Source organism: Eubalaena glacialis, chromosome 2, assembly GCF_028564815.1.
Source record: "Eubalaena glacialis isolate mEubGla1 chromosome 2, mEubGla1.1.hap2.+ XY, whole genome shotgun sequence".
NCBI classification, from domain to species: Eukaryota; Metazoa; Chordata; class Mammalia; order Artiodactyla; family Balaenidae; genus Eubalaena; species Eubalaena glacialis.
The window spans coordinates 163,421,991-163,445,308 of record NC_083717.1 but is presented as its reverse complement, the minus strand read 5'-3'; the positions used below and the strand labels follow the sequence as shown (position 1 = coordinate 163,445,308).

Here is a 23,318-nt window from a genome sequence, read left to right as displayed (position 1 = left end):
TGACCATAACGTGACAAGAGCAATGCCTACACATGTAATGTACACAAGGTCCACCCATCAATTGCATTTACTCATGCCTCATCTTTTCCCAAAAAGGATTCAGGGTGCTAGCTGAAACTTTTGAAGCCAATGATGAGTCTGGTCTAGAGGGGGTGACTGGGGTCTCTGGCCAGGAGAACAGAGTCACACGAGTCCCATGGTTCCTGCTGCCAGGGCGTGGCACGGAGTGAATGTGGTCCAGGCTCTTTTGTTTAAAGCCCTGGGTAACTTTCCCTTGGTTGGGGGACTAAGGCTGAGGTTGGGAGGTCCATACATTCAAATACTTAGTGTGCAGGGCACTGGGACAGACTACGTGACGACCATGGGTGAGAGAGAAGCATGGGCAGGGGGGCTTGCTGTCACACAGGGATCCTACACCAGGGATTCAGGGCCTGCCAGCACACTCTGAAGCTGTACCTGGCAAGAAGAATATTCAAGGCACTTCCCAATGCCTTGGGGTTCTTCTCTGGGGTTTGCCGAGTTTTCCAGGAGGGAGGGGACCATCCCTGACACCTCCGCTATGAATGAGCCAGCAAACTCCCTCCCCTACCCCAACCCCCAAGTGGCCTCACCATTTAGGGAAAAAGATGTTTCATTACCCAAAAAAAGCCAGGCATCCCTGTTGAATGCCCATCCCTAATTAAGTGGATTGGGCAGGTCCCCCTGGGTACCCTGGACCAATTCCAAGAGAACACAATTAGTGGATCTGCCAGCAGGACCTCATCCTGACAGGTCTGGCGCAGGGAGCACCTGGGGAAGGTGTGAGGGACCGTCTGCTTCTGGCCCTTGGGGAATCTGCTAGGTCTGTCATAGAAACCAGGCTTGGAAGGGCTTTCAAACAGGCATGGCTCAGACTGTTGTCTCTGCCAGTACATGGTACTTTGGTGGTTTTAAGCTTCCTCTATTTTCACTGCAACATTCACTCTCGAGCCTGCAGGGTATACCAGGCGGGCCCCAGAAAATTCTCTATCAGGATGCTCATGGAACAGGCGGGAGGGTGGCCAGCTCCCTCGCAGGGCACCCTGCCTGCCCTCGCCTTCCCCTAAATGCAAGGGAGGACCCAGGTGGGGGAGGAGAGCCGGGAGGGACCCAGGGGAGACGCTCCAGCTATTCCCACCCAGGCTTTCTAAGGCGGCCAGGGGAGGGCTTTCCCCCTCGGCCCCTCCCGTGAGGGGGCCACGAGAACCCCGGGCGAAGGCAGCTCTTCCTTTAACCTTTAGGCTCAGCATAGCGTAATGTCTACCTAGAGGCTGGAATAATAAAGCCTCACTTGCTGAGACGGGAAGGGATGAGGTCATCCCGCCCAGACGCCCTGCCAGGAGAGGCTCGCTGCCTTCAACATGTGTTCCTGGGCTCCCGCCTGCCTGCCCAGTTCTCAGCGACTCTGTTGCTGGAGCTCCCCGCACCTTCCTTTGGGCTAGGCTGCAGCAAGAAGCAGCTCTTCTCCCGCGCTACAACCTCTAAGAGTTTCCTCTCATGCCAGAGAGTGACTGTCATTTGGCTGCTGTCCCTTTTTCCCTCCCTTCCCTGCCTCCTTGTCTGGAGAACCGTGTTCCTGCCCTCGTCACTCCCAGCAGAAGCTCCCCAGCCCAGGGCGGCCATGCCTTCTGCCTGCTGCCTCCCATATGTCCCCCATAACCCCCCAGCCGAGGACACTTCCCAGGAGACGTCCTCCGAGGGCCCTCCAAGCAGTGCCTCTGGCTCCCTATAGCACTTCCCCAACCAGCAGCCTGCCCTGTGGGCCTGAGGGGCCTGCCTCTCCCCGCCCCCGTCCCCAGCTGGTGTCAGGCACTCTGCTTCTGAAATCCTTTGACTTCCAGAATCCCATGCTGCCCCCTCCCCAAACATCAGAGCCAGGCTCTACATGTGTAGCTAGGCAGCGCTAGGGTCCTACTTTGGAAGCCAAGGCTTTGTCTAGGCCAAGCGCCAAGTACATTTAAGGCAAGAATTTCTTAGCGGAGGTGCAGGGCGGGGGGATGGGATCATGGACCCTCAGAAAATGTAAACAAAGCCATAGTCCCTCTCTCTAAAATGTACATGCACCCAGAACTCTGCAGATTTTAGGGGTTTAATGGACTCCCTAAATCTCATCCAAGGTCACGGACTCAAGTTAAGAACCCCCGTCTAGAGAGAAGGAGACTCCAGCCATGACCCCAGAAGAATAAGTCTGAACCTTCTGGAAGAAGATCGGGCGAGACAAAAGACAGTAACTGGGAGGAGTTGGGGGTAGTTTTCATGCTTCCAACAAAGCATACTAGAAAAAAGAAAACTACTGAAGGCATCTGGCTCCAAACGCTGAAAATGAGGTTTCTGGCTTCACAACAGCCTCAAGTCCCAAAACTACCGTGCTTCATGCAAGAACTAGTTAAGACTGACATCTATCAGGAGTCCTGATTTAGCCAAACCAGCGGTGGGCATGTGTGAAAGAAGACACCAGAAGCCTCTGTTAACTAAGGAGAAGCTAAGATTTTCCCAGGGGAGTGCTGGCTGGGGTGGGGCAAGAGGGCCTCCCCAGAGTCTCCAGGAACCTCTCAAGCAGTCTGTGCTGGAGTCCTTTCCAACACAGCTGGACTCCTCACAATTTACCCCTGACCTCAAAGCCACAGCCCACTGATCCCTCCAGCTCTTACAGCTTTCTAGCAGTATCCTTTAAAAACACTGGCAACTTGCACTCCCAGTTCTAGGGTTACACTGGCATCAGACTCCCGACCTCTCTCTCACACATGCGCACAGAATTGGGATCAGAACCGCTGGAATCCAAAGCTGCGCATCAGGCAAGGGCTGGGGACCCTACGTTAGAGAGTGTGATGGTTCTTTAGGATCACTTAACAGTGATGCCCAGGTCCTTGCTATGGGCCTCCCTACAGGTACAATTCCACTTCCGTTAAAAGGGCTTACTGGGTGTGTAGAGGATCCAAGTTTCCTCGGATATGGTGTGGAGAGACACAGTACAATGTTGGCGTCAGCCCCGCCCCTGGGCTGTTTTGGTGGCCGTCCTGTTGCCTCCCGTCTCCAGGGATGAGGAAAACCACTAGAGCCGGGTCCCTCCCTGGACTGGCCGGGCCCCACCGAGTCTTCTCCCAAATTAAGAGGCGGCAGGTGCCACCCTTCCCCTGCAGCCCTCTCAGTGTCGCTTCTGCAGCCTCAACCCGCCGGGCCTTGGCTGCAATGCACAGCTGGTGAGTCAGCCCCTTTTACCACAAGGAAACTGGCGCTGGCCAAGATCTTGGGCCCAATTCCGCTGTCCCAAGCAGTTTTAAACAAGGTGAGGTGGGATGGCCTGGAGGCACAGGCCAAGCCAAGCAGGCCAACTGAGCCCCATCTGGAGCCGGGTCCAGGCCCCGCCGGCTGGGCGGGTGGGTAGGGTTGGGAAGTGCCAAGTCAGCCGCATTCCAGCCTCCTCCTTCCAAGAACATTAACAAGTCACCGCACTGGGCAGGAAGGAGGAAGCCTCAAGACCAACGGTCTCTTCTTGCAGGACCATGGAGTGGGGGCAGCGAGGCTCACGCAGCCCAGCCCAGCTCCTCTCAACGCTGACTTTTTCTAGGGTGGAGTGGAGAAAGGAGAGGGTTCCCCTGCTCTAGAAGGCTCTGCCAGCTAGGATCTCAGAACTCTCCCTTTGGGACTGATAAACGCTGATGGGAAGGCGGATTTACCCAGTGGGGTGGGGGGACGGGGGCGGAACTCTGCCTTCTGGAGCGGGAAGGACTAATGATCCAGCAACGCTTCACTGAGAACAGCTCTCATCTAATGATACCTGCAGGCCACCCCCTCCCAGGCACTAGCCACAGATGTTTCCATGGATACCCCATTCTACTTTGCCTATTTTTAGATTTGGGCAGCACTGCTTTCCCCCTAAATCAGGGCTAGAAGACCAGAAAAGGAAGTAGCTATCTCCCTCTTCCACTCCCTACATCTAACAAGTCTTCAAATCCTATTGATTTCATTACTAAAGCTTCAGTAAATCATCCCGTCCGCCACAGCTTTAGGCCACATTCTCATCACCTTTCCCTCTGGTGTCGGCTGTAACCTTCCTGCCCCATTTAGCTCCCCTCTCCCCATGTGGCTTCCATAGGAATGCCCATCTAGTCACATGGCTCCCTGTGGCCCTCTCTGGCACGAATCACAAGACCCAGCATGATCTGGGCTCTGCCCAGCTCTACAGCCTCACCTCCCACCTGTCCACAGCCTGCCTCCCAAGCTTAAACCTTACTCCTCACAATTCCTTCCACAGACCCTACCTCATTCATACCTCACTACCCCTAGGGTCCCTCTGCTGGGATACCCTTATTCCTGGTCCATCTAGGTCGAGGCATTTTCTCACTCGTAAGTGAAGATGTGGCGTAAATGTCACCTCCTGTGGAAAGCCTTCTCTCACACGCCCTCCCTCCCCTGAGTCCCTGCAGGACTTCATCTGCCTCTGTTGTCGCACTGGCTTTACAGTGCACTCACGCGATTACATAGCTCTTCTCCCAGGAGCTCCTGCAGCCCAGGAACCATGCCCTCATCCCTGCATGTCCCCCGAACCCAGCACAGAGCTTATGCCAGGGGGAAGATGTAAGAGTTTGTGCAAAGCTAAAATCTCCAAGCCTGACAGGTGGTGGTTTGGGGGGAAGACACCCTCTTTTCTGCTCAGCCCAAACATCTTCCCTGTCCCTTCTTCCCACTGTCCCCAAATGGGACTGTTTCCCACTGGCCCCAGCTGATGTCCAGCTTTAATTGCCAGACCCTGAGAGGAGGCAGGAGGGATCAGCTGTGGCTTCTTTGACCTTGTGCTTGCAACCTCAATTCTACCTGAATTCAGAGCCAAGGCCCAAACCCAGGGACCCTGGATTCCATAATTCTCTTCGCCAGCCCTGCTCCAGATGTGCTGCCCTCTGCCTTGCCTCTTCCATTGTAGAAGGGTGCCTGACCAGGGGCTGTCCACATGGTGACCAAGTCCCTTGGTCCCAGCCAGGGCGCTGTAAGGCCCTGGTGACAAAGAAGCATTACAGTGAACTTCAGGGCTAGATCTGGCCTCATAATTAGCCTTAAAGTAGTCGCTGGACCCTCTGACGTGTGCCAAGAAAAAGAGGCCTTATTGAGACATCCCTCTCTGTATCCAACAGGGATCCATCCATCTATCCACCCATCCTTCTGGCTATTTATTCATTTAACAAATATTTACTGAGCACCTACTGTGTGCCAGGCACTATTCTGAGTTCTAGGAATACAGCAGGGAAGAAGGCAGAAAACGCTCCTTCCCTCACTGAAGTTCAATTTTCGTTGGGTAGGGGGAGACAGATATAAATAAACAAACCAGCAAAATATCAGATAGGGATAAGCACTAGGCTGAGAATTAAAAAGCGGTGTTGTGATAGAGGGTGACAGGGCTGCTCCTTTAGTCTGGATGGTCATTGAGAAGATGATATTTAAATGGAACTGCGGGGCCAGTCACGGGAGGATGGGGGACTCACATTCCAGGCTGAAGGAGCAGCCGGCATGGAGGCCCTGGGGCAGGCAAGAGTTTGGCCTGTTTGAGGACCTGCGAAGGACCAGTGGCTAGGACATAATGACGGGAGGGAGCGGCATATGAGAGGAGGGGTGAGCGCCAGCAAGACCATCCTGCAGGGCCAGTTCGTGGTCAGAATTCGGGCTTGCTTTTTCTAAATATAATAGGGAGACCTGAGAGGGATTTAAACTCAGTAAAAACCGGTAACCCTGGCCAGCCATCTCCCTGTATAACTGATTCCTTCTCCTTCTCTCCGCAGGCCCACTCCCACTTCCTTGATTTCTAAACTATTTCTTGATTCATCTTGTCTGTCTTTTGATTACAAGTCTAGCCTCCAGGTAACACAATTACCAAATGCAGTTCAAACCTTTCATGCTCATCAAAACTAAACACGGTCAAGTTCATATGAGCTTGAAATGAAAAACATGTTTAGGAAAGAATTTTTTTTTTTTAATTTCTCCCAACATTATATTATACCTAAAAGAGGTTTTTTGGAAACCACAGCAACAAAAAATCCCTTCCCTAAGGACACACTGGGATTAAAAGCATTTATGAACTTCTTAGTTTTTATTTTCTGTAAAAATTTCTTCAGCCTGCAATCCGAGGGTCAAGCGTCCATCCGAACTTGCCCTGGCAGCGGGCCCACCTGTGATTTTGGCCCCGCTGGCCCAGGACCTAGCTGGGTTTGGTCCTTTCCCTGGCACTGAAGGCTGCCTGGATCCGAGGCCAGGCCGGGCTCAAGGGCTGGGCTCCCGCAGAAGCAAATGGGATGGAGGGTGAAGTCCTGTCTCCTTAGAACCCAAGTATAAGCACCAGGCAGGCTCCCTGAGCAGTGGGTCAGAGCCAGCAGCCCTGGGGATTTGTGGGTGGAAAGCACCCAGACCTGGAATTGTTAAGGCCATGCCCCCTTCTCGTTTCTTTTTTCCCTCTCTTCTAAAAACCATAAATAGCTCATACCCATTTCTGCATGAAACAACAGGTATGTTTTCACATTCCAAGCATAAATAACAAAAAGGCATATAATACTGAATATGCCTTTTCATAACTTCCCCTCCCTCTTCCTGGAGATTCGGACACAGCCCTCTCTATTTTAGACTTCCAGTTGCTGAGCACCGTGGGCTGCCTCTGGGCAGTTCTCATCTGCCGACCTGTCAGACCCTGTCTCCACCTTTTCAGACTTATTGCTGCGCTCCTCCCAGGGGAGGCCTGGACCCTTCCACGGGGTGAGCAAAACAGAGCAGGGCCAGAAACCAGCCTCAGAGCTCACAGGACCATGGGGGTTGCTGAGAGCAAGCTCCCTGGACGAGCAGTTTCCTAGAGTGGCAACCCACAAGGCAGCCACTGCACTCACTGTGATGTGACATAAAAGTGGGTTTTCAGGATTGCTGCCCTTGTCTGCCTCGGGACACAGAACCACTGACAGCTGTGTTGGGAGTCCTGGTTCCCACCCCAGATACACGCCCTGCAGTCGTGCTGATCGCTGCTGAGGCAGTCACGCTGGGGCCCTTCCACCAGCCTGGGGGCCTGGGCCTGTCTCGTGGTGGCACTCCTTGCCCTTTGACAGCTCTGCCTCTGGGCAGATGCAGAGGGACTAGTGCTCCCTCCTTGGTGAGCCACGTAAGCTCAGGCCCATCCCAGGGATGGGCAGAGTCAGGCTGCCCATCCTTGCCAAGCACATGGTACTTCCCGCTGCTAAGGAGCCAGAACTCTCCCTACTCCTGCTGCGCCTCCCGCTCTGGCTTCATAATGGGAAGCACACCTCACAGGCCCTTTGGGACCTGCATCCTCTGTGTCATCTACCACCACTGTCATCTCCTCCACCCCCTCCTCCATCCACCCCAGCCCAGCCATACTGAACTACGGACGTGCACTTTCCTGGGGTCACAATGTTCTTTCCTTTTTCCTGGAATGGCTTTCCTTCTTTTACTAGCTGAGTCCTACCTATCCTTCAAAACTCAGTATCACCTCCTCCAGGAAGCCTTCTCTGACTCCTCCAGACCAAATTAGCAAACGCTTCTCTGTTCTTTCACCTCAGTTTTAGCACTTACCACACAGTTTGTATCTTTCTACAGCCTAGTATCCCCAGTAGGCTGCATTCTTTGAAGGCAGGGACATGCCTCGCATCCCTGGATTCCCAATCCTTAGCCCAGTGCTTGGCGTGCCATGCACGTTCAATAGTTCTGAGCAGCGGACAGATGAATACATGCGTGCTCCGATCAACTGACCCAATGGGCCCAAATTAGTGAGCGCCGGTGATGCTGGTCGCTGGGGAGCGTGTACATTTCGGCCTCGTGTCAGGACTGTCTCGGCCAGCATATAAGCTCCTGAACTAAGTTAGATTTGGCTATGGCAGTGTCATATCCCACTGCCCAGAGTCCCTTGGGATTCTCAGGAAGCCAAAATGGCACGCGGCTCCTGCCTTCTCAGAAAAGAAGAAAACCACCAAGTGCTCTGGACTCCCTCCCTGCCACCCCTGTCCCCATCGTATGCCCATCCCCCTTCCTGCCATTCTGGACTCACTCCAATGCATCCATTTCTGAGACTGAAGTGCTGGAAGTCTCCAGACACTCCTGGACTTGCCTATAATCAGGTAACTACAAGCTAGAGAAAAGCAACTCCCAAAGACTAGAAAGGGGAGAGGGGCGACGAGATTTTGGGTGGAAGGTGAGACAAAGTCACAGCTACGCGGTTTCAGGAAGAGGATCAACTTCCAGCTCTTGTTCTACCCACCCCTCCCCCCTCTCCCAGGGACCTGCAGCATCTGAAAAGTCAGGGGCCCCGTGGTCCCACTGGGCCTGAGTCCTGCTCACATTCTCACCTCCCACCTCCAGTGGGTGCTGCTGAGTTAATGGCCTGCACCATATCAGTGGTGAGAGCATCCAGTAGGCTGGTGATAAATTCCATTTTCTTCCCTTCTGGACAGCCTGAAAGACAAAGTGAGATTTGAAGGCAGATGCCAGGTAAATGATCAAGTAAACAGCTTCCTCAACTACCACTGTTTCCTCAACCTCTCCAAGTCCTTCTCGTCCAGCTAAATCCACTTTGGGAACTGTCCACAGCTCAGATGATTCTCATAAACCTCCACAGTTCCTCTACCCACAGCCCGCAAGGGACCAATAGACCAAATGGATAATAATGCTCTTCCATTCCTCAAATTTTTGCTGAGTATCAACTCAGGCACTATGCTAAATGTTAGGGATATAACACACACAGTTCTTCTCCTCGTAAAGTTCATAGTCTACTGGGGAACTCAAGCTAGTTCTGGTACAGGAGGACGGAGCGACTCTAGCAGCAAGGACCAGGTGCTGAAGGGGCACGAGGAATGCAGAGAACTCCAAGGTCAAAGCTGACTCAAGTAGATCCACCTGTTTACCTATCCAAGCACCTCCTCCTTTTTTCACATCTCTCCTCATCCAGCTTCGATTATAATTATCAACCCTCCCTTATAACTACTCTCAAACCCTTTGTTTCTCTACTCCTCACCGTGTGATTCCAGCAAAACCCCAAGCACGGATGAACCTTCTCACCGATATGCCTTCTCCAAGTCTACACCCCCATAGCTGAACAGTGCTGGCGTAAACACCACCACACAACTGGAGAGATGGTTTTCCTGCAAATTCATGACTACCAGCCCCAAATGGGCCCTCAACACTACCTACAGCCCTCCTCTCTGCAGCAACTATTTCATTCTCTGCTCTCTGCAGATCCCCTAGGTCTCTGGTTAAATGCTTCCTTCTCAGAGAAACCACAGATTCTTCCTGTCTTTCTCCCAGCACCTCACTCTTTCCCTTCAGAGTACCTGTCACCACCTTTTATCTGTGTTTGGATTCATTTATTTGTATACTGTCTCCCCCACCAGATAAGCTTCACTTCGGTTTTGATCATTAGACAAACCCAGCGCCTGGCACATAGGGGAATCTCAATTGACATTTGTTGAAGAGATGGCTAGAAGGAGGGACCCTGGTCTCTACGACTCCATTCTCATGACAGAGTGACCTACAAACCTCACTTGGGAACCCCTAGACTTTCAGGAGCCTCTGTTTTCAGTTCTCCTTTGGAGTCCTGATGGGGAATAGTGGGCCCAGCTCCCACCAGCACTGACCTGCATCTGTGCTGATTAAGACGACAGCGTTCTGAGCCATCAATATTTAGTACTCTTATTGTAACTCACTGGCAGAGAACACTATAAATAAGGGAAACCCAACCCAGCAGCCATTTGGAGGTCCTGGGTCCCTGCCTGTGAGTCTTGTGTCACACCCCAGTGACAGTTCTGGGCCACCAGGAATCACTGCCCCTCAGGACAGCCTTTCCCTGTGAGCTATCTTCTCTTTGCAGCCCTGGGGGAAAGGGTCCATAGCCCCCAGAGCATTGTCCCAGCCACCCTTAGAGAAAGAACTGTAGAGCTTTCAAGGGTAGGATTTTAACCCAATGACTAAATTTTAAAGATAAAAAGGTAAGAGCAAGGAGGAGAAACAGTGTGGTCAAGAGCACAGGACTAATTAGGAACAAATCCCAGACTGGATGCAGATCCCGTGGTTCCTGCGATGCCCCTGCCCGGTGTCCCTGCTCCATCTTACAGATGGGGAAGCAGACCCAGAGGAGGGCGCTGCTTCTGCAGGATGAGGGGCTGGAGGAACAGGAAGAGGTGAAGGCACCAGCAAGGGGTAGTGTCGTCTCCCACCTGGCAGCTCCCTGTCCTTGAAGGGGTCGTCCACCTCCGTACTCTTAGCCCTGGCGTCACTCTCACAACTGGGCATCACGTAGCTGAGAAGAGAGAGATGCAGGGGGTGAGGAGGGGCTGGAAGCTGAGCTGACTTCAGCCCCTACTACCAGCAATGATCTGTGTGGTCACTAAGCCTAGATCTCCCAGAGCTGGCAGCAAAATATCTCCTGTAGTGTCCAGCAGCTACAAGGCAATCCCAGCATCGGTGTTCCCACAGAGACATGTTCAGGCGTGTCATCTTAGTCAGTCTAGGAGAGCGCTGTTACCTTATGTCTGCACACAGGATCTTTTTGATCCATAGAACCTAGTGACTCAGGCAGGGCAATAACCTTCTCACTGGTGAACTGAGGTTCAGAGAGGTTACCTACTTTCCCAAGGTCGCCCAGCTACGAAAGGCCAGACCTGTGACCAGAATCCAGGATACTGGGACCTCTTCTGCCCACGAGCAGAGATGCTACTCCCCTAGTGCCTCGACTCCCACCAGGCCAGGACAATAAAGCCAGGAGATGTGAGGTGACAGCCTAACAGGAAGCTGGCTCTCTTACCCCAGGCTTCACCTGAGAGGCGAGGGGCAGGATGGGCTCTGGGGGACTTACCGTGTGGAGGTCCCGGGCAGCGGACGCCCGGTGTCCACCAGCACACACCAGCAGTAGCCAGTGGATTGGTGGCACTGCACTGGCTTATAGAGCCCTCCGGGGGCACACTCGGGGATGACAATGCCCTCACGGGGATTCTGCCGGGCATCTTCCAGGGCGCTCTGTCTCTCCTGGTCACAAGAGTGAACTTTCTCTGCAAGAGAAGACACAGCCTGCGGTGACTCCCACTCCTGTGCCTTCCCTGCCAGAACCTGGCCTGGCCCTAAGGAACTGATGGCTGGCTGGTGAATCACCAAGGGGAGCTGTGTCTCCCACACCAGCCCTTAGTGAGGGGCTGCAGTCCCAGAACCTCCCTGCGGCCCCCTCGCTGCCAGGGTGCCCTAGCACTCATACCTGGTAGGTTCCAGCAGCCACAAGACAGCCGGAGACCGCAGGGCTGCTCCAAATCAGAGTAGCCCTTTGCCCAGGGGTAGAATCTCCTGACTGTTTTCAGAGTGGTCCCTGCTGATGTCTCCTGGCTCGGGAGGGCGGGGGCAGGAGCCTGGCTGCCCTGCGAGCTGACAGCTGATGCAGGAATGCCCGTGCGTATGGACACTCTCCCAAGCCCAGACGCAGCAGGACAGGGCCAGGCCACTGTCCTCAGGGCAGGGAGATGCTCTGATGCTCAGCACCCAAGAGGAGCAGAAACAAGGCCCAAACCCACTCTCTTCCAGGCCTCCAACAGGGCTGGACAAAGTAGGCTGAATGGAGCTGAGCTGATCACACAACACTGCTTCCATCCAGTGCGAGAGAGAAACAGGCCCGCAGGAAGGTGTCTGCACTCAGCGGCCTCACGAACTATGTCAACGTCTCTGAACAGCCAAACCTGGTTTCTCCAAAGTCAGGCCCAGGCTGAGGCAGTGCATGGTGTCCTGTGCCAGGCCTGGGGGCCTCAGACCCACACGATCCCTGACCAGTCAACCTGCCTGACTTCCCTTTCTTGTTTTTTTGTTGATTCTGTGGGGATTTTTTTTTTTCTTTTTCTTTTTTTAGCTATTAAAAATAAATAGCATTGGGTTCCTTTTCTTGTTATAAAGAAAAATTTGAAAAAACCCTAATCCCACCAAAGTTAAACACTACCTGCCCTGGACCTTTTCTTTTTCATGTACACACACACAAATACATATGTACACACCTACTGGGGGTTTTTTAACAATAAAAGGGACCACATCATATACCTGTACTATCGCTTTTTTAATCTACTTATTTATCTCTTTATTTACTTTATTATCACTTTATTTCTTTCACGAACAATATTTCGCAACTTTCCCCTTGAAGAAGATGACAGGAATCGTCTTGGGTATCCCATGATATTTTCACAGTGTTTTACAAAAATAGCATTCCGAGAGCCAGGAATTTGGTATGAGCAATGTGGAGGTTCATCCTGCTCACTGAACAACGGCACAAATGATGAAAATACAGAAGCTCAACTCTGAAGGAGCCAAACCCTTTGAAATAATGATCGAATAAATAATATGAATAAATAAATAATAATAATGATTAATAATAATCTGGTAATGATACACATATGAACCGGACAGATGTTGAAGCAGACTGTAGGTGCACACAGAGACACAAAGCAGCTCCATGCTGTCTTAGAGGGAAGTCAGATGATGGGAAATGATTTTTGTCTCACTCTGAGGAAAAATGCTGAAAAAATTCTCATTGCAGGGTGAGGGAATATTCCCTTAAGCGCATAAAAATATCTAAGAGTCAGGAGACAGGTATGAATAGTACATTTGCTATTAAAATATAATACTGATCTGGAAAATGAAAAAAAAAAAAAGAACTATTGTTTTCATAACGCAAACACAGCGAAACTAAACAGAATCTCCTTAGCTAGAGGAACAGGAGTTTAAAACAGTTGACAGGCACTAGACTCGAGATTCTGAACCCAATTATAACTACCACCAGAACTGCCCCTAAGAGGCAGCTTAGGAAAGAGACATAAACTGATTGGAAGAGGGGGGCCATGGGGAGACCTGGCCTGAAGACCCAGAATTTTGAGTTCGGCCCCTGTCTGGAATGGAGCCTGGCACCTTCCAGGGGATTACGCAAGAGTTTTTCAATAGCTCTCCCAACCCCAAGTTGGTAACTTTCTTTTCCTATCTCATAGTTCATGCCACAGAAAAAGTGACAGAGGAGAAAAACCAAAGGAAAACAGCTTTTTACTGGCACCGTGTTCATGTAACAACCTCTGACAGAGGCTTTAAATTAAGATCTTCCAGGCCAACATTCTAAAGCCATAAATCAGATGGAAAGCGAGATGCAAACAGAGGTGGAGAAAGCTTCCCCAGGGACAGAGCAAATGATGGACCTGACTTCACACCACTGGGGATCCTGAAACTGCGGGAATGTGGAGACCAGCCAGCCGAGGAGAGGTGGGAACCTGTGGTTTGGGGACTGTCGACAGATTTCTGGAAGTCCTTGAAGGCTGTTCTGAAATGTTTGTAGCCCGCTTCCATAGAGGCTGCACGGAGTTCCACGGAGAATACTACAAACCATACAAATGGTGACGCTCGATAATTTGGAAAAACTGGGGGTTAGCATGGAATTCGAGAAACGGTGAAATGCAGGGTTTATTACTTTCTTCTTTATTTGCTTGCTTATTACTTTATGACGATCCCTGCAACTTCAAGTGCTCCTTTAAGAAAGAGACAGGAAAGATTTATAATCATAGCACTAACTGTTTGCGAAGAAAACACAGAGAGTTTGTCTTCCAACAGAGACAAAATCTCCCCTAAAATCCTCTTTATACTACTAATAGTCAAAGCAAATATTCATTGAGGAGCATGTGCCAGGCAGGCAATAGACTAAGGGCTTTACTTGCCTAATCTCTTGGTCCGTGTGAAGTAGGCACCATTATTATGCCCATTTTGTAGACAAGGAAGCTGAGTCGTGGAGGGATTCATGAATTTTCCCAAGTTCACTCACCCCGGAGAGAGGAGGGCTGGGGCTCCAGTCAAGGGCTTCTGACAGTTAAGCCTGTCTTGCTGAACTCTATACAGAGGTTACTGTCTCTAATTATTTGCTTTCCGGGAAAAATACATTTATTTTTATGGTGTGAAGATTTGCCAGGCCAGTCGCTTTGTAGACTGCCCCAAATCTGCTGCATTTGAAAGCAAATGTGTAAAAACATGTATTTATCCGTTTGAAACAGCACTGCTTCTTCTGAACCAACGATTTTCTCAGCTTAAGCACACATCAAACCTTGTACCCTCGTATTTTTCCCTCTTTGCCTCGGAACTGGAACACCTAAGGCCAAATTTGTAACTCACCCACCACTTACAGACAGTAACATGAATAATAATGGCTAACAGCTACCTGAGTATTTATGGTGTGCCCAACTCTGTACTGGGCACTTCCATTAACTCACTTCAAACTCATCACAAGCCTCTAAGATAAGTGTTATTATTATCCTCACTGAGCAGACTGGCTGTGTAATGTCCTCAAGGTCAACAACTAGGAAGTGGCAGAGCCTGGATTCCAGCCCAGGCAGTCTGCTCCCAGGCCATGGTCTTCACCCCTCTTTAATATCAGCTCTCACTGCCATGTGCTAACCTGATTTTTAATCTAATCTATGTTTTTCTTTTACTTGGTGTGGTAGATTGTTACAAAATGGTACCAGTGAATTGCACCTCCCTGTATTCATGCCTTTGGGTAAACCCCTCCACGCTGACTCTGATTTGCTTTGACCAATGGAAAGGACGGGGGTGACAGTGTGTGGTTTCCAGACCTCGGCCTGAAGAGGCCTTGTAGCTTCCACTTTCCCTTTCTTGGAATCCACCCTGAGACCACCACATAAGAAAGCCAGTCCAGCCTCCAGGAGGATGAAAGGCCACATGCAAGAAAACCAGAGCCCATCAGCCCACAGCCAGCACCAATTGCCAGGCGTGTGCGTGAAGTCATCTTGGACACCCCAGCCCAGCTGACCCTCCAGCTGGACAAGTCCAGGAGTGAGTGCAGGTAGAATCAGTCAAGGAACCACCCAGCCAATCCACAGACACATTAGAAAGAATAAATTATTCTTGTTGTAAGCCATTATATTTCTGGGTGGTCTGTTACACAGCAATAGATAACTGAAACACTTAGACTTGCTCAACTCTTTATCAATTTACCCCATAAGTATTTCTGTAGCCCTCTCAGACCCTTCGGCCAATCAATCAATCAATCAATCAACCAATTATTCCTTCAGTGCTTCTCCAGACCTCATGCGAATACTAATTGGTACATACCAGGGGGCATAAGCTTATTCTGTATCTGAGGACCCAGAAGCCAGCCCCATCCTTAGGGCCACTGTCACCCTCTGCCCTTCTCAGTCACCTCCCAAATGAATCTTAAAATTCACAACTATCAGATTTTCCAGATACCAAGAAGTCACCTTCCAGAATGCAAGCCAGGGGATCTATTTCAAGGGCCTCTTCATGACCACTGGTTCAGAGAGGAAGCTCCTCAGAAGTGGATACTCACTGTTCTAAAACATTCAATCTCTGCTCAGGGAAGTTCAGGGAAAGATGACAAGATTAGAAGTTCTGGCCTGATAACTATGAGAATGGGCCGGGACCATCTGTAAATACTTGGAAGACATAAACAGCGGGGGAGAGGGAAATATCAGGGCTGTCCAGGGTGACACAGGAATACCTAGCCACACGTTCTTACACACCCATGCTCACCCAGCCCCTCTAATCCTATTCCGAGAACAAGTGAGAACCGGTTCACTCCCCACCTGGCAGTGGGTGGTTTAAATCTCACCCACAAAACTCTGACTGCCTGAGAGAAGAAACACAACAGAAAAGTAGCCTGTGGAAGGAATGAGAATGTGGTCCAGCCCTTGCCACCGGAAAGCACACAGCCCTCTATCCCAACAATCATACAGCAGCCGAGCAAAGCAGGGCTAAGGCCGGGTGGGAGTGGGCAGGGAGGGGGACTGGGGAGAGGGAGACCGGGCTGAGTCAGACAACACAAACCCTGTGTGCAGGCCCAGGGCACGGGTTCTCAGGTGTCCAGCCAAGACAGGAGGAGCGTGGAGGACAGCCCCGTCTGCTACGGCCAGCCCCTGCCTCTGTGCCTCTCAGTGACCTGTGGTAATTAGGAGCAAAGGGCGTGGACAACCTCAACCCTCAGCTAATCCCCAATTTTGATTTTAGCCCACAGTTTATCCTTTGTTTCTGGGAACTTTTTCTCCTTTATCATCTGTTTCTTTTTTCTTCTTCACTTAAGAAAAAAAAATGTCCAACAAACATAAACATTAAAAGATTCGAGTTTCAGGTCCTTGGACTGGTCTTTCTTTCTGGCTGCTGCCTTCCAGAGGAGAAGCTTCTGCAGGAAGGAGCAGACAAAAAAGCTGGGATGCTGGGTAACCCAACACCTGAGTGAGCAGGTATTGGTGAGCCAGTCATATCTTGAACTCTTGGGAGAAAGAGCAGGGGAACCTTATGGTGATGGAGGCCAGGGGAGATGGGAGGAGAGAAAAGGCAGTAGTCAGAGAAGATCACCAGCAGTCAGGGTTCTCCAGAGAAACTGAACCAATAGAAAAAAATAGATAGATAGATAGATAGATAGATAGATAGATAGATAGATAGATAGATAGATTTTAAAAATATATATATGGATATGCATATGGATGGTTATATATATGGAGAGAGAGAGAGAGAGATTTATTTTAAGGAACTGGCTCCAGGCTGGCAAGCTGGAAATTCAGGTAAGAGTGATGGGGCAGTCTCAAGTCCAAAATCAATAGGTCAGGCCAGCAGGCTGGAAACTCAGGCAGGATTTCTATGTTACAGTCTGGAGGCAGAATTCCTTCTTCTTCAAGAAATCTCAGGTTTTGCTCTTAAGGCCTTCAGCTGATTGGATGAGGCCTACCCACATCACAGAGGGTCATCTGCTTTACTTCAAGTCAATTGATCATAAATGTTAATCACATCTAAAATAATACCTTTGCAGCAACGTCTACACTAGTGTTTGACCAAACTGGCTACTGTGGCCTAGCCAAGTTGGCCCCTAAAATTAACCATCACTAGGTCCCTGTGAAAAATGAGACCAAGAAAAAAGCCAAATCTTACAGAAAACCATACACAGAAAAGCTGAGAAGAGTCATGGGTCATAGAGACATGTATTGGGAAGATGCCTTGATGAATGATGCAATCTTCCCAGAGAAAGAACCAGAAGCTCTCCTCTGAGTGGCGGCTCAGTTGCTAATTAAGGGCAGCTTCTCAGGCTGCCCTGACTAAGCGTTGCCTATACTACAGACAAGGGAAGTGGGATGCTGACAGGGCTGAGGGCAATGTCCTGAGAGAGGATGGTGCTCCTGGCGTCTCAGATCTAATGTGGGGTCCTGAGTAACAGAGGAGATTAGGGCTCACGGAGAGGATGCAGAGGGGGTCAGGGGCCTTCCTGGCTCCAGGCTCTCACACAGGCTGGTACTGAGTGTGCGCTGGTACCATGGCAGGCTCTGGAGAGGTCAGAAAAGTTTTGTAAGACGTAGCAAGAAGAAAGAACTAACCACAAGATCTTGACTTACCCTCATTCCGGGCCTCTTCCATCCCCAAAGCTTTCCCTGGGGGTCCCACCTAGAGCAAAGCCTCTCTCTGCTGCGTCTGAGTATCTGTTCCCCTCCTGGACCCCTCACCCTTAGTACCAGGACTTAACAAGACTGCAAGCTCCTGAGGGCAAGGACCCTATCGCATACTTCCTGATCCTTCCCCACACCCATCCCTGACCTGCAGCGCCTCACTCGTAGGAGAACCACGGAGTCTTGGGTGTAAAGGATCCACAGAGTATTTAGCCCAAGAACCCCTCTATTGCTGAATCTCTGCTGTTCCATCCCCAGCCACAGGATTCTGTTCTAGCCTGACACCTCAGAGATGGGACCACCCACCTCGGAGTCAAGGCCAAGTTATGGGGGATGAGACCACAGAGGCCAGAAGAAGAAAATGTGTCCCTTTGACTCATCCTGGGAAATGCCACATTCAATCCTCAGACCATCCAGCACTAGATTTTCTTAAGGGAAAAATCAATACACAGTTACCCGCCTGAAAAACAAGAGGAGCTTATCTACGTTTCGTTGCAAAAGGAATCATCCCACTGGGCCAAGAATATTAAGGGAAACACTAGCGTTGTGTCGGCTACAGTTACCCTGAAGCCCCTTCAAATACCTCACACCCACTTAGCCTCTTATCAAAAATGAATGAAATGCTGAAGCATAACCCAAAATAACAAGCCTTCTGTTAAAAACAACTTTTCCTGAATCACAACATGAAATTCCAGAGGCGTAAGAAATCACACGGCTCCTGCCTCGGGAGCCTCTGGGTTGGCATGAGTGGCGTGCGCTGTCGGGACAGCTGCAGAGAATCTGGCCGAAGAGGAGACTGCAGGAACAAAAGGAGGGACCAGAGGGACCAGGCTTGAAGGCACTGACTTCCCTCTTTTTGGGAAGGGACTGGCCCAGGGACTGGACATGTGGTCTCCAAGGAGGAGATGCTGCAGAGTGCACGATCTTGGGGAGTGATTCACAGGACATCACTGAACAGCCCTTTCTGTTCATTTGGCCACACAGGGTTCAGCACCTATCCCCTGGAGGACTGCTCTTCTGCCCTCCCGTCATGTCTGGCACCAAGCTGCCACTTGGCCATCACCAATCCCCAAGTCTCAGAGTCATCCAGGGACTCTGAGAACACCCTGAAGAGGAGGGGACCCCAAAGAACCGTTCCTCAGGGCTCCCTTTGGAAGAGACAATGGCCAAGAAAAGAGAGGTCCTGTCAGGGCAGGGAAGAGGCAGACTCCCTGATAAACAGAACAAAGTCAGTCTTTGAAATTGTGCTCAGGTGTGTATCAAGTAGGGGTGGAGGGAGTGAGAATAGAAACAGAATATGCGCAAATTTAAAATGTCACCTCTTCCACTGGAATGGGTTTCTCCATTTAATTTAATCTAAAGGCCCTTTTCCCCATAGAGTAGGCAGGCAAATGATGTGAAAAAGATAACATCATCACCCAGTCTTAACCTACAAAGGGACCTTGGACCACGTCTCTGGAGGAGGGCACCCCTTCCGATGAACTCACTGGCCAAGTGAAGAGATGCTGTTCAGCTCTGGTCTAGAAGGAGAAATGAGGATGGTGTAAAAGCTCAGTGGGACGGCTGTTCCCAAATACCAGGGGCAACTCCAGCAGTCAGAGGGAAGAGCTTCTAGGAACAGGAGTCAGGGTGAGATGGGGATACCTGGGCTTCCTCACCAAGGCTGAGAGCAGGAGTAAGCACCTAGCACTCCTGCCCCTGCACGCTCCAGCCCAGGCCTGGCACATGGGGGTTTCTGTCACTGCTCACGGAAGTCAACAACAATCAGAAGAGAGGCAGAATAGCTCGGTGGTCAAGAGCACGGGCTTGGGGTCAGATGGATCAGCCTCCACCACTTGTTAGCTCTGTTTACTTTAGCTCTCTAAGTGCCAGGTCCTTACCTGTAAAAGTAGGGTAACCACAGCACAGGCCTCACAGGGTCATTGTGAGGATGAAACACAATAGTATATGTAAAGCATTGAACCCAGTGCCATAGTTAGTCGATAAGCGGTAGGTTATCAGCTGGTCTAGGGTAGCAGTGTCCTCAGCCAATGTAGAGCAACCCCGGCCTTCCTGACCCATCCCCGTGAATGACCAGTCTCTCAGGTGGATTGCAGGGATGACCAAGGGCGGGGTGGCGGGGGCAGTCTGCTCTAGGTACAGGCAATGAGGGGCACACTGTCTTTAGTTTACCTAAAAAAATAATAACATAACTAAGAATCAGTCTACTTTCGAAGATCTCTATGTCAGCAACTCAAAACAATGTCTGTGATAGAATATCCCTCCCCTCTGGGGTGGACCACACCTCCGCCCCTGCCTTTGACACACCACTGCCTGATGGTCAGCTCCTTGCTTAGATGCTCCTTCTGTTTCTTTCCTTGGCCCCCTTAGCACCAAGTAGAGGCCTTGGCACACGACAGCTATTGATGGGCCTGTGGCCCTGGGCAAGGTCCTTACTAGTCCGGGCTCCTTTTCCTCATTTAAAATGAAGTGGTGGCACCTATGGTCACCTTGTCTTTGACAAAGGAGGCAAGAATATACGATGGAGAAAAGACAGCCTCTTCAATAAGTGGGAAAACTGGACAGCTACATGTAAAAGAATGAAATTAGAACAATTCCTAACACCATACACAAAAATAAACTCAAAATGGATGAAAGACCTAAATGTAAGGCCAGACATTATAAAACTCTTAGAGGAAAACATAGGCAGAACACTCTATGACATAAATCACAGCAAGATCCTTTTTGATCCACCTCCTAGAGTAATGGAAAAAAAAACAAAAACAGACAAATGGGACCTAATGAAACTTAAAAGCTTCTGCACAGCAAAGGAAACCGTAAACAAGACGAAAAGACAACCCTCAGAATGGGAGAAAATATTTGCAACTGACAAAGGATTAATCTCCAAAATATACAAGCAGCTCATGCAGCTCAATATCAGAGAAACAGACAACCCAATCCAAAAATGCACAGAAGACCTAAATAGACATTTCACCAAAGAAGATATACAGATTGCAAACAAACACATGAAAGGATGCTCAACATCACTAATCATTAGAGAAATGCAAATCAAAATTACAGTGAGGTATCACCTCACACCGGTCAGAATGGCCATCATCAAACAATCTACAAACAATAAATGCTGGAGAGGGTGTGGAGAAAAGGGAACCCTCTTCCACTGCTGGTGGCAATGTAAATTGATACAGCCACTATGGAGAACAGTATGGAGGTTCCTTAAAAAAACGAAAAATAGAACTACCATATAACCCAGCAATCCCACTACTGGGCATTTACCCTGAGAAAACCATAATTCAAAAAGAGTCATGTACCATAATGTTCATTGCAGCTCCATTTACAATAGCCAGGACATGGAAGCAACCTAAGTGTCCATCGACAGATGAATGGATAAAGAAGATGTGGCACATATATACAATGGAATATTACTCAGCCATAAAAAGAAATGAAATTGAGTTATTTGTAGTGAGGTGGATGGACCTAGAGTCAGTCATAGAGAGTGAGGGAAGTCAGAAAGAGAAAAACAAATACCGTATGTTAACACATATATATGGAATCTAAGAAAAAAAAAGAAAAAATGGTTCTGACAAACCTAGGGGCAGGACAGGAATAAAGACGCAGACGCAGAGAATGGACTTGAGGACACGGGGAGGGGGAAGGGTAAGCTGGGACGAAGTGAGAGAGTGGCATGGACATATATACACTACCAAATGTAAAATAGATAGTTAGTGGGAAGCAGCCGAATAGCACAGGGAGATCAGCTCGGTGCTTTGTGGCCACCTAGAGGGGTGGGATAAGGAGGGTGGGAGGGAGACCCAAGAGGGAGGGGATATGGGGATATACGTATACATATAGCTGATTCACTTTGTTATGCAGCAGAAACTAACACACCATTGTCAAGCAATTATACTCCAATAAAGATGTAAAAAATAAAAATAAAAAATAAAATGAAGCGGTGGTACTAGAGGCTATGGTCCCCATGGCCCACAGTCTTACAGCTAGCCCAGAGCTTCCCCATGGCTCAGAGAGGGATCCAGCTCAGCCTCCCCCGCCCCAGGGGAGCCCAAGCACCAGCAAGCGGCTGAGTGAGGGGCAAGGCTGCTGGGGGCCTTCAGATTCGCCCCCATGCCTGGCACCCCCCTCCACGGTCATACTGTGTCCAGCCGTCTGTGGCTCAGAGGCTCCCCCCGGAACAAAACTAACAACGCCTGCCCCACGTCCCCAAAGCACCCACTCACAGGAGCGTTTGCAGGGGGCTCTGTAAATAGGGCACGGTGCTGGGATGAAGTGTAGTGGGTGAGGGGGTGTAAGGGACAATTACAAACCAACCAGCCTGTCTAAATAATTTCTCCCTGGAGCACCTAAAATGGCCATGCACGGTTCACCGTTGTCTGAAGCAGTGACCTAGTCCTTCCCACACAGACGGAAACTGAGAAGTGGAGGAAAACAAGATATAAATTCTACAGAAGATATTTCTTCTAGGATGGATTGTCCCAATATAGTATGTAGGCACTTTTTTCAAACTTTTCCCCCAAAGCATCACTGACTCACATCCACTCAAATTTTAGAAAAGGCTCCATCTCTCCTGACTCATGCCATTAAGTGAGCTCATATCCCTTCCACCAAAAAGAATACGAAACGCTTCAGAGTGGTTTTGGAACGACAAGTACTGAGAAGTGGCAAGCTGGCGTCTTTCTAGTTTTTCTCAGTAACTTTGTTGACCTTGACCCGATAAGCTCTGTCCTTTAAGGACAAGAGCTAGCAAATAAAAATTCAGGCGAGAAGGAAGGACGGGTCAGGGGCCAAGGTGGGGAGATGGAAGAGATATTTTTTAATTTGTCAAATAAAGTATCATAACTTCACACTTCATCCCCCAAACAATAATGTTGCACATGTGCCTGTGTTAATAAGATATATACCCTGCTTACTTCCAAAGCCATTTTACAAATAAACACAGAATGAGGACCCTCGGACCAAAGCAGAGATAGCAGTTGCCTTCTAGCAAATTGGCAGAAGCCAATTACAATACCTCGGCAGGGCCTTCAATTAGGTTTTTTTAGCAGCAGAGGCCAAAAGGAGAACATTGGGATGTGGTGGTTTTACTCTTAACGCCACAAAGCATACATACTCAATAAAATCTCTGCTGGTGGAGCAAGTTCCAGACCCCTCCCAGCCACCCCTGCACCTCTGTGTTCCAAGCAGACAATGTGGGGTGCAGGAGCAAGGCCATTGGGAAAACTAATTTTAAAACCAGGTTAAGAAGGACTGTGGAGCCAGGCTCTCTGGGGCCTCCGAATGTGTTTCAGCTCCTCCTGGCAAAGGGAGAACTTGAGAAAGGCCTTTGTTGCCAGGGAGAAAGCCATAGGGATGGCCACGCATGCCTGTCCCCGACTCTATTCTACTGGCCCTGGTGGACCAAGACACCTGCATAAGATAGATGGGCAGACGTCCAGAAGGCCAGTGATAGACATAAACATCAAGGATCTGGTTTTATACAGGTATTTTAAATGCACACGAGCCCAGCCCCATCCGCGGCTGCTAACATTCGTGGATGACTCGTTCTTCCTTCCAGCCACATTGTGTGCGAGGTTCCAGGTGGCTGTGAGGTATTTGCTTACAACAGCTACCGCTGGTTTCCCCCTAGAACTGTTTATTTTTCCAGGCCTAAGGTTATTACATCACCCCGCGGTTTCTGGGCAGGCCAAGAGCACTGGTTTGGGGGGTGGGGGATCCAGCCAGGAGGTGCTGTTGCCTCTGTGACCCCAAATCCCAGTCCTAGCAGCAGCCATCCCAGCAGGAGCTTCCAGGTGAGGGAGGAGCATCAAAAATGTGACCAATGGGCCCAAAGCAGGCCTAGAAGAG

The 23,318-nt window shown here is 50.0% G+C and overlaps 1 protein-coding gene across 2 annotated transcripts in view; it reads right to left on the bottom strand.

Annotated features, from left to right (window-relative positions):
- The window catches only part of SMOC1 (SPARC related modular calcium binding 1), a 148,403-nt gene that overhangs the window by 5,842 nt on the left and 119,243 nt on the right, over positions 1-23,318 (bottom strand). For both annotated transcript variants that reach the window (XM_061182698.1, XM_061182699.1), the window contains exons 8-10: positions 10,850-11,042; positions 10,212-10,294; positions 8,349-8,454 (exon numbers count right to left, since the gene is read on the bottom strand). In XM_061182698.1, coding sequence (XP_061038681.1) covers positions 8,349-8,454; positions 10,212-10,294; positions 10,850-11,042 — 382 coding nt within the window. The remainder of the gene's footprint in view (positions 1-8,348; positions 8,455-10,211; positions 10,295-10,849; positions 11,043-23,318) is intronic.